Below are 11757 nucleotides of genomic sequence, written 5' to 3' on the forward strand. Positions count from 1 at the left end.
AACTAAATCCGCCGCAGATATTTAGGACTAGTAATTACAAGCGTAAGTATCCTTTTAACGATGTGATAAGTGTTAATGACTGCTAATCAATCTCTCCAACACCAAAAATTAACTATTATAAGTGTGCAGTCTCATTCCTTCAAATTGTGAATTGTTTTTGGAGATTTTAAAAATATCAAGTTTTAAATTTTAAATTCTTTTCTTATTTTTCCTTCCTGTCCCTTTTTCTCTCTCTCTCTCTCTCTCTTAATCCAATCTTTATTTCTATTTCTCTTTCTGTACCTGATTTGACACTGAATTCACCCCCTTTAATTCACCCCCTTTCTCAGTCCTTCCTCTGTTTATTCCCAATCCTCAAATCTCATTGGTTAAGGAGATACTCTGTTGGTTGCTCTCTTTACTTTGCTGCACTGTTATCAGTTCACACTTTCAGCAACTTCGTGGGCAAAAATTTTTTGAGCTCAAGGGTGCAGGGGCAAATCTAACAGATGCCATCTGATGCCCTGCTACAGCAAAATCTGGCCTATTATGAATTGCAAAAATGGCAGGTCTGTCTGAATCTAGACCGGTTGTACTTTTGTTTTGAGTTCCAAAAGCTTCACTACTGTCAGATCAATGCTATCATTAGGATTTCAGTAAAATGTAACAGCTTTTTATTATGTAAAAGTATCACACATTAATATCAGTGCAGTCACTAAGATGTCTGTAAAGCACAATGGTGAATCTCCGAAAGCTTGTGATTTTAAAATAAAATTGTTGGACTATAACCTGGTGTTATAAGATTCCTTACATTTGTCCACCCCAGTCCATCACCGGCATCTCCACGTAATGTGAACATAGGAACAGGAGTAGGCCATTCAGCCCCCAAAGCCTGTTCCGCCATTCAATTAGATCATGGCTGATCTGTATCTTAACTCCATCTACTCGCCTTGGTTCCGTAACCCTTAATACCCTTGCCTAACAAAAATCCCAGTTTTGAAATTTTCAACTGACCAAACCTCAACAGCATTTTTTTAGGAAGCGGGGAGGGAAAGAGTTCCAGATTTCCACTACCCTTTGTGTTAAGAGGAGCTTTACTTCACCCCAAAATGGCCTAGCTCTAATTTTAAGGTTATGCCCCCTTGTTCTGAACTCTCCCACCAGAGGACATAGGGTATATAGAGAAATTATCAACTCCTTTAATCATCTTAAACACCTTAATTAGATCACCCCTTAATCTTCTATATTCAAGGGAATACAAGCCTAGTCTATGCAACCTGCCCTTTTAGCTCATTTTGGTATCATTGTGGTGAATCTGCGCTGCACCCCCTCCAAGGTCAATAACTTCCTGAGATGCGGCGTCCAGAACTGAATGCAGTACTCCAGACAGGGTGTCACCAGAGCTCTGTAAAGCTGTAACATAACTTCCACCCCTTTGTATTCCAGCCCTCTTGAGATAAAGGTCATAGACTTTTTAATAATTTTTTGTATCTGTCCACTAGCTTTTAGTGATTTCTTTACTTGGAGCCCCAAATCTCTATGCTCGTGCACAGTTCCTAGCTTCTTGCCATTTAGAAAATATATTGATCTATCGTTCTTCGGCCCGAAGTGGATGACCTCACACTTTCCCACATTGAACTCCATCTGCCAGTTTTGCCCACTCACCTTTGCAACTTTCTGCTCCCATCTACATTATTTACTGTGCCACCTAACTTAGAGTCATCAGCAAACTTAGATATACGGTTCTCCATTCCTTCATCCAAGTCATTTACAAATATAGTGAAAAACTGCTGCCCTAGTACAGATCCCTGGAGGACACCACTAGTCACATCTTGCCAATTTGAGTCCATACCCATTATCCCTACTCTCTTCCTAAGTAAACTGAAGGAAGATTTTTTTTTTAATTAAATCTTCCTACTCTCTGTCTCCTACCTCCTAACTGATTCTCTATCCAAGCCAATAGGTTGCCTCCAATTCCATGCGCTAAATATTCACTTGAACTGTGAAAAGTACCCAGAAGTACAATTATAAATTTTGCCCTTCCAAACTGTGGTCATGTCTACAGATAATACACTAGAATGGTGGTAGTACTGGGAGAAATTTGACATGATGAATTAAAGAATATCAAAGAGGTACATTACACAATATTTAAGAATATCAAGCACTACGAAATGTTACAAACACACTTCAATCACTTGATTGAGAATTGCATTGTGTTTCAGGACCTTGTTATAACAAGACGGAGTGCGGCAGGACAGAGTGAATTGCTGAGAGTTTGGTAAGTGTGGGAGTTTGGTGAAGTGGGGGAAGGAGGTGCTGCTTTGCCTTGCTTTTCCTAACTTTTTTCCCCAGAGCGGCAGTGGACCGGAGCATAGAAGACTGAGATTGGGGAATAAAAGCAGCAGCAGACCTGCAACAAGAGAAAACTACTGTGCGACGTCACAGGTGAGGCAGGAGAGTCCGAAAGGTGAGCACAGTATAAAAGGAGACACCTCGAGCAGGAGGAGAGTCTGAGAGTCTAAGGCAAGTCATGGCAGCACAGCTCGCACCCGTGATATGCTTCTCCTGCACTATGTGGGAAGTCATGGACACTACCAGTGTCCCTGGTGACTAAGTGTGCAGGAAGTGCGTCCAGCTACAGCTACTGGCGAACCGTATTTCGGAGCTGGAGCTGCGGGTGGATTCACTGTGGAGCATCCGCGATGCTGAGACTATCGTGGATAGCACGTTCAATGAGGTGGTCACACCGCAGGTAAAGATTACTCAGGCAGAAAGGAAATGGGTGACCGCCAGACAGAGTAAAAGGACTAGGCAGGTACAGCAGGAGTCCCCTGGGCCATCTCCCTCTCAAACAGATATTCTGCTTTGGATGCTGTTGGGGGAGATGGCTTATCAGGGGAAAGCAGCAAGAGCCAAGTTCGGGGCACCACGGGTGGCTCTGCTGCACAGGAGGGGAGGAAGAAGAGTGGCAGGGCTATAGTGATAGGGGATTCAATTGTAAGGGGAAGAGATAGGCGTTTCTGCGGCCGCAAACGTGACTCCAGGATGGTATGCGGCCGCAAACGTGACTCCAGGATGGTATGTTGCCTCCCCGGTGATAGGGTCAAGGATGTCACGGAGCGGCTGCAGGGCATTCTGGAGGGGGAGGGTGAACAGCCAGTAGTCGTGGTCCATATTGGTACCAACGACATAGGTAAAAAAAAGGGATGAGGTCCTGCAAGGTGAATTTAAGGAGTTAGGAGATAAATTAAAAAGCAGGACTTCAAAGGTAATGATCTCAGGATTACTACCAGTGCCACGTGCTAGTGAGTATAGGAACAGGAGAATAGACAGGATGAATGCGTGGCTGCAGGGATGGTGTAGGAGGGAGGGATTTAGATTCCTGGGACATTGGGACCAGTTCTGGGAAAGGTGGGACCTGTACAAGCGGGATGGGTTACACCCGAGCAGGACCGGGACCAATGTCCTCACGGGGGTGTTTGCTAGTGCTGTTGGGGAAGGTTTAAACTATGGGTTGAATTGAGCAATAGGAAAGGATCTAAGACTATAGTGGGAGTTGTATATAGGAGCCCTGGCAGCAGCTCTGAAGTGCTAGATTGTATAAATGCAGAGATTAGACAAGCATGTAAGAAAGGCATAGTGGTCTTAATGGGGGACTTTAACCTTCACATAGATTGGGGAAAGCAGACTAGCAACTGTCAGAAAGGTAGCGAATTTCTTGAGCGTGTCCGGGATAGTTTTCTGCAGCAGTATGTCCAAGAGGCAACAAGGGGGCAAGCCATACTAGATTTAGTAATGAGTAACGAACCAGATTTAGTTAACGACTTAACTGTGCGTGAACATCTATCCAATAGTGATCATAACGCGAAAGAGTTCATTGTAGTGTTTGAAATGGAAAAAAGTGAATCAGCTGCTAAGATTCTAGACTTGGGCAAGGCCGACTTCAATGGATGAGAGAGAGACTGTCCACAGTAAACTTGGCAAATCTGTTAATGGGTAAAACGACTGATGATCAGCGGGAAATGTTTAAAGAAACATTTAACGTGATACAGAATCGGTTTATACCCCGGAGGGGCAAGAACTCTACTTGCCAAAAAAAACAGCCATGGACAACTAAGGAGGTAAGGGACAGTATAAGACATAAGGAAAGGGCATACAAAAAGGCAAAACATGGCACAGATCCTGGCGAATGGGAAAGATACAAAGATCAACAAAGGGTCACAAAACAGATAGTAAGGGCTACAAGACAGTATGAAAAGAAACTCGCAAGGGATATCAAAAACAATACGAAGAACTTTTATAGTTATATTAGGAAAAAGAGGGTGGTCAGGAGCAGTGTTGGCCCCTTAAAAACTGAAAGTGGGAATATTATCATTGACAATGGGGAAATGGTGGATATGTTGAACAATTACTTTGTGTCAGTATTTACAGTCGAAAAAGAGGATAGCATGCCAGAAATCCCAAGAAAACTAATATTGAATCGGGGACAGGGACTCGATAAAATTAACATAAGTAAAGCAACAGTAATGAAGAAAATAATAGCACTAAAGAGTGACAAATCCCCAGGACCAGATGGTTTCCATCCCAGGGTTTTAAAGGAAGTAGTTGAGCACATTGCGGATGCCCTAACTATAATCTTTCAAAGTTTTCTAGATTGAGGAACTGTCCCTCTAGATTGGAAAATTGCACATATCACTCTGCTTTTTAAGAAAGGAGAGAGAGAGAAACCAGGGAATTATAGACCAGTTAGCCTAACATCTGTTGTGGGGAAAATGCTGGAGTCTATAATTAAGGATAGGGTGACTGAACACCTCGAGAATTTTCAGTTAATCAGAGAGAGCCAGCATGAATTTGTGAAAGGTAGGTCATGCCTGACAAACCTGATTGAATTTTTTGAAGAGTTGACTAAAGTAGTGGACAGGGGAATGTCAATGGATGTTATTTATATGGACTTCCAGAAGGCATCTGATAAGGTCCCACATAAGAGACTGTTAGCTAAGATAGAAACCCATGGAATCGAGGGAAAAGTATGGACTTGGTTAGGAAGTTGGCTGAGCGAAAGGTGACAGAGAGTCGGGATAATGGGAAGGTACTCACATTGGCAGGATGTGACTAGTGGAGTCCCGCAGGGATCTGTCTTGGGGCCTCAATTATTCACAATATTTATTAACGACTTAGATGAAGGCATAGAAAGTCTCATATCTAAGTTTGCCGATGACACAAAGATTGGTGGCATTGTAAGCAGTGTAGATGAAAACATAAAATTACAAAGCGATATTGATAGATTTGGTGAATGGGCAAAACTGTGGCAAATGGAATTCAATGTAGACAAATGTGAGGTCATCCACTTTGGATCAAAAAAGGATAGAACAGGGTACTTTCTAAATGGTAAAAAGTTAAAAACAGTGGATGTCCAAAGGGATTTAGGGGTTCGGGTTCATAGATCATTGAAGTGTCATGAACAGGTGCAGAAAATAATCAAGACAGCAAATGGAATGTTGGCCTTTATATCTAGAGGACTAGAGTACAAGGGGGCAGAAGTTATGCTGCAGCTATGCAAAACCCTGGTTAGACCGTACCTGGAGTACTGTGAGCAGTTCTGGGCACCACACCTTCGGAAGGACAGATTGGCCTTGGAGGGAGTGCAGCGTAGGTTTACTAGAATGATACCAGGACTTCAAGGGTTAAGTTACAAGGAGAGATTACACAAATTGGGGTTGTATTCTCTAGAGTTTCGAAGGTTATGAGGTGATCTGATTGAAGTTTATAAGATATTAAGGGGAACAGATAGGGTGGAGAGAGAGAAACTATTTCCGCTGGTTGGGGATTCTAGGAGTAGGGGGCACAGTCTAAAAATTAGAGCCAGACCTTTCAGGAGCGAGATTAGAAAACATTTCTACACACAAAGAGTGGTAGAAGTTTGGAACTCTTCCGCAAACAGCAGTTGATACGAGCTCAATTGCTAAATTTAAATCTGAGATAGATAGCTTTTTGGCAACCAAAGGTATTAAGGGATATGGGCCAAAGGCAGGTATATGGAGTTAGATCACAGATCAGCCATGATCTTATCAAATGGCGGAGCAGGCACAAGGGGCTGAATGGCCTACTCCTGTTCCTATGTTCCTAACTTGCATTTATAGATCACCTTTAAGAGAAATAAATGTCCCATGGCACTTCACAAATAAGCATAAGGAAAACAGATACCAAGCCACAAAGGGAGAAATTAGGACGGGTGACTGACAGATAAGTTAAAGAGAGGAGTTCTGAGGAAGTTCTTCTAAAGCATTGAGGTTTAGGAAGATAGTTCTGAAGCGTAGGACTGAGCCGGCTGAAGGCTCTGGTACTGTTGGTGGGGCAAAGGGAGGAATGCACAAACGATTGATGTCAGAAGAATGGAACCTTCGGGACAGGATATAGGACTGGAGGCGACTGCAGAAATAGGATAGCGCAAAGCTATGGATGGAAGGAAGGATTTAGAGGCTAGAACAATTTAAAGTGTTGGGGAATAGGAAGCCAGTATGGGTCAATAAGGCCAACGGTGCTGGGTAAGTGGGACTTAGTACAAGATATATGTGGCAGTGTTTCGGACAAGTTGGAGTTTATGGAGGGTTGAGGAGCCCAGCCAGAAGAGCATTAAAGTAGTAGATTTTAGAAGTGACAAACATATTTATAACGGATTCAGGGGCGGAGGGGTTGAGGTAGGGCCGAAAGCAGGTAATGTTTGGGATGTGGAAGTAAACACCTTGGTGATGGATGGGATAGGAGGTTCAAAGTTCAGCCCAGGATCAAATAGGACACCAAAACTGCGAATGGTCTGGTTCAGCCCACATGTGGCCAATTAGAATGGAGTCAGTGGCATGGGAGCAGAACTGTTGCACAGTGTGCCTCGACAACATTATCCACATGCAGTTAGCTTTCACACCCTGGACTCCCCTTCAGTTGCTGTGCTCTCTGACTGCCTATCCAACTTTGTCACGGTTGAGCCAGAACATCCTCTAGCTAAACACTGGCAAGTGTAAAGCCGTCCTGTTCAGTTCTCACCAGGTACTGCACACCCCAATCAATTCCATCTCCTCCCTTGCTCACACAGGTTGAACGTAACAGCACACAAACTCGATGTCCTGTTGGACCGCCCGAGCTGAGCTTCAAACCCACATGGAGCTAATCAAGATCACTTATTTCTACCTCCAAATAATCACCCGCCTGCGACACCTTCAGGCTTAACTACTGGAATACCCTCCTCGCAATGTCTCCATTCCTACACAAAAGCTAACTTCCCCCACCCACATGCCATCCCATTCTAAGTCTCGTTCACTTAGCACCCTTGTCCTCACTGATCCCAACCACAATGATTTCAAAATCCTCAATTACAAATCCCTTTATGACCTTTCTCTATCCTACATCCAGCTAAGACCATAAGACCGTAAGAGATAGGAACAGGAGTAGGCCATTCGGCCGCTCGAGCCTGCTCCGCCATTCAATGAGATCATGGCTGATCTGATTTTTACCTCAACTCCACTTTCCCGCCTTTTCCCCATATACTTTGACTCCCTTGCTGATCAAAAATTTGTCTAACTCGGCCTTGAATGTATTCAATGACTCAGCCTCCACAGCTTTTTGGGGTAAGGAATTCCAAAGATTCACGACCCTCTGGGAGAAGAAATTCCTCCTCATTTCCTTCTTAAACGGGCGACCCCTTATTCTGAGACTATGCCCCCTAGTTTTAGATTCCCCCATGAGGGGTAACATCCTCTCAGCATCTACCCTATCGTTTCCCCTCAGAATCTTGTATGTTTCAAGAAGATCTCCTCTCATTCTTCTAAACTCCAATGAGTATAGACCCAACCTGTTCAATCTTTCCTCATAAGGCAACCTTTCCATGCCCGGAATCAACCTAGTGAACCTTCTCTGAACTGCCTCCAATGCAAGTACGTCCTTCCTTAAATAAGGGCACCAGAACTGTGCGCAGTACTCCATGTGTGGTCTCACCAGCACCCTGTACAGTTGTAGCATGACTTCCCTGCTTTTATACTCCATCCCCCTAGAAATAAAGGCCAATATTCCGTTTGCCTTCCAGAATACCTGTATGTTGACTTTTTGTGTTTCATGTACAAGGACACCCAGATCCCTCTGTACCGCAGCATTTTGTAGTATTTCTCCATTCAAATAATATTTTGCTTTTTTATTTTTCCTCCCAAAGTGGATGACTTCACATTTTCCCACTATATATTCCATCTGCCAAATTTTTGCACACTTAACCTGTCAATATCCCTTTGCAGACACTTTGTGTCCTCATCGCAACTTGCTTTTCCACCTATCTTTGTATCATCAGCAAATTTGGCCACAAGACACTCTGTTCCTTCATACAAATCATTGATATATATTGTATATAGTTAAGGCCCCAGCACTGAGCCCTGCGGCACCCCACTAGTTACAGACTGCCATTTTGAAAATGACCCTTTTATCCCGACTCTTTATTTTCTGTTAGTTAGCGAATCCTCTATCCATGCCAGCACCTTATCGAATGCCTTTTGGAAATCCAAATATACTGCATCCATTGGTTCCCCTTAATCCACCCTGCCCATTACTTCCTCAAAGAACTCTAATAAATTTGTCAGACGTGATTTCCCCTTCATAAAACCATGTTGACTCTCCTTGATTGTATTATGAGTCTCCAAATATCCTGCTACTACTTCCTTAATAATAGATTCTAGCATTTTCCCAATGACAGATGTTAGGCTAACTGGTCTATAGTTACCTGCTTTCTGTCTCACTCCCTTCTTGAATAGGGACGTTACATTTGCGGTTTTCCAATCCGCTGGGTCCTTTCCAAAATCTAGTGAATTCTGGAAGATTACAACCAATGCATCCACTATCTCTGTTGCCACTTCCTTTAAGACCCTCGGATGCAAGCAATCAGGTCCAGGGGACTCGTCAGCCTTTAGACCCATTAATTTACCTAGTAATTTTTCTCTAGTGATAGTGATTGTTTTTAGTTCCTCCCTCCCCTTTAACCCTTGATTTTCTACTATTATTGGTATATTATTAGTGTCTTCTACTGTGAAGACAGATACAAAATATCTGTTCAATTCCTCTGCCATTTCCTTGTTTTCCATTATTTCCCCAGTCTCATCCTCTAAAGGACCCATGTTTACTTTAGCTACCCTCTTCCTTTTTATATACTTGTAGAAGCTTTTACTGTCAGTTTTTATATTTCTTGCTAGTTTACTCTCATCATTTATTTTCTCCCTCTTTATTATTCTTTTAGTCATCCTTTGCTGGTTTTTAAAGTTTTCCCAATCTTTGGGCTTACCAGTAATCTTTGCCATGTTGTATGCTTTTTCTTTTAACCTGATACCATCCTTTACTTCCTTAGTTAGCCATGGTTGGTTCAGCCTTTTTGTGGAGTCTTTCCTCCTCACAGGGATATATTTTTGATGCGAGTCATAAAATATCTTTTTAAAAGTTTGCCACTGCTTATCCACCATCATACCATCTAATCTGTTTACCCAGTCCACTTTAGCCAATTCCACCCTCATTCCTTTATAATTGCCCTTATTTAAGTTTAATACAGTAGTTTCAGACCCAAGATCCTCGCTCTCAAACTGGATGTGAAATTCTATCATGTTATGATCACTGCTTCCCAAGGGATCCTTTACTTTGAAATCATTAAATAATCCTGTTTCGTTACCCATTACCAGATCCAAAATGGCCTGTTCCCTGGTTGGTTCCCCAACGTATTGGTCGAAGAAACAGTCCCTAATACACTCTATGAACTCCTCCTGAGGGCTATTTTTGCCAATTTGTTTTGTCCAATCTATGTGAAAGTTAAAATCGCCCGTGATTATTGCATTACTTTTTTTTACAAGCCCCCCTTATTTCCTGATTAATATTTTGCCCTACAGTGTAGCTACTGTTGGGGGGCCTATATACTACTCCCACCAATGATTTCTTTCCCTTGCTATTTCTTACTTCCACCCAAATTGATTCGACATCTTGGTCTTCTGAGCCAAGATCATTTCTCACCATTATACCAATTTCATCCTTTATTAACAGAGCTACCCCACCACCTTTACTTTTTTTGCTATCCTTCTGAAATGTTAAATAACCCTGAATATTTAGCTCCCAACCTTGGTCACCATGCAACCACATCTCTGTAATGGCCACAAGATCATACCCATTTGTTTCTATTTGTGCTGTCAATTCATCTATCTTATTACGAATGCTGCGCACATTCAGATAAAGAACCTTTAATTTTGTCTTTTTACCATTCTTTCCTACCCCTGCCCCATTTGCTAGTGCACTCTTATGTTTGTACGCTCGGTCCCTTCCTGACACACTCTGTTTATCATTACCCCCATCACTTTCCTGTACTACTTCCTTGTCTTTTCTCTTTATCAATCTAAACTTTGCCCCACCTGAGCCCTCCCACCCCCCTCCCTCCCTATTTAGTTTAAAGCCTTCTCTACCGCCCTAGTTATTCGGTTTGCCAGAACACTGGTCCCAGCATGATTCAGGTGAAGCCCGTCCCAACGGAACAGCTCCCTTTCTCCCCCAGTACTGGTGCCAGTGCCCAATGAATCGAAACCCACTTCTCCCACACCAATCTTTGAGCCATGCATTCATCTCTCTGATCTGATTTACCCTGTGCCAATTTGCTCATGGCTCAGGTAATAATCCGGAGATTATCACCACATCTGGATTACTGAGGTCATTATCACGTTAGTGTATGTGGGACCTTGCTGTGCACAAATTGACTGCCGCATTTCCTACAACAGTGATGACATTTCAAAAAGTTCTTAATTGGCTGTACCGCACTTTGGGATGGCCTGGGGTTGTGAAAGTGCAAGTTCTTTCTGTTCACTCCTTCCTTTGTTCAAGCAACAATGTAAAAGCTTTCGGCCACTACCATCTTGCTTTCTAAAATTCTCTTCTTAATCCACCACTTTGGTTCCTCTCACCCCAAATACCTGGTCCATCACCTTCCTCAATTCTTCTAATCCCTGCTCAGTTGTGAAAAGCACCTTGGCACTTTGCACCATGTTAAAATGCGAATTGTTGTGTCAGAAACATGTCTTAAGATTATAAACACCTTCTGTGAAAGGGAGTTTAAAGCACTAGTTCTAAGGGGAAAGTCCCATCTGTGACTGTTAGTTTTAAGATTGTTGCCGTAGGAGCTGGTTATTCAGACTGCCAGCTGAAGAAACCACATGTCTGAACCCGAGTTAAAGCAGGGGAGAGCGTGTCCGCCAGTAATCTCCGCCTGCCACTATGCTGGGAAGACAGTCACAACTCGAGCGCTAGGCTTTGCGGCCTACCGTGCCTCATTCACAGAGAACGGAGAAACGCCGGGGCCTGAACCGAAGCGGGGGATTTACACGGAGCATAGGAGGGGGAGGAACCGCCACCGCCGCCGCCGCCGCCTCACCTGGTAGCTGAGTAACTCCCCGACATCCATATCGGCGCGATTACCAACAGGAGGAGAAGCGCTCCCGCCAATGACTCAAACCCGACCCCGGCCACACTGCCGCAAAAACGGGAACAGCAACTGGACACACTGCCGGAAACAACACCAAACTGTCGTAAACGCGTAGCCCCGGCTGCCGCAAACGCCCGCAGGTTGTCTCTCCGATGAGGAGGCGGATGTGGTGCTGGCCTTAAGTCACAAAAGGGTGAAGGAGGGCCAGGGAAAGGACCAGGACTTGGGTTTTGGCATTTTCTTCGGTGCTGACCACCCAACCTCCCTTCCTGGCCCCCATGTTGCTGATATTGTGAACG

At 43.6% G+C, this 11757-nt stretch overlaps 1 protein-coding gene across 1 annotated transcript in view; it reads right to left on the minus strand.

Moving 5' to 3' along the window:
* Window positions 1-11522, minus strand: part of ctnnbl1 (catenin, beta like 1) — a 220812-nt gene extending 209290 nt beyond the window's left edge. The window contains exon 1 of the mRNA XM_068000628.1: window positions 11408-11522. Coding sequence (XP_067856729.1) covers window positions 11408-11437 — 30 coding nt within the window. The 5' untranslated portion in view covers window positions 11438-11522. The remainder of the gene's footprint in view (window positions 1-11407) is intronic.
* Between the last annotated feature and the right edge of the window lie 235 nt (window positions 11523-11757).

The sequence above is a fragment of the Heptranchias perlo genome, chromosome 19 (assembly GCF_035084215.1).
Source record: "Heptranchias perlo isolate sHepPer1 chromosome 19, sHepPer1.hap1, whole genome shotgun sequence".
In the NCBI taxonomy this organism is placed as follows: Eukaryota; Metazoa; Chordata; class Chondrichthyes; order Hexanchiformes; family Hexanchidae; genus Heptranchias; species Heptranchias perlo.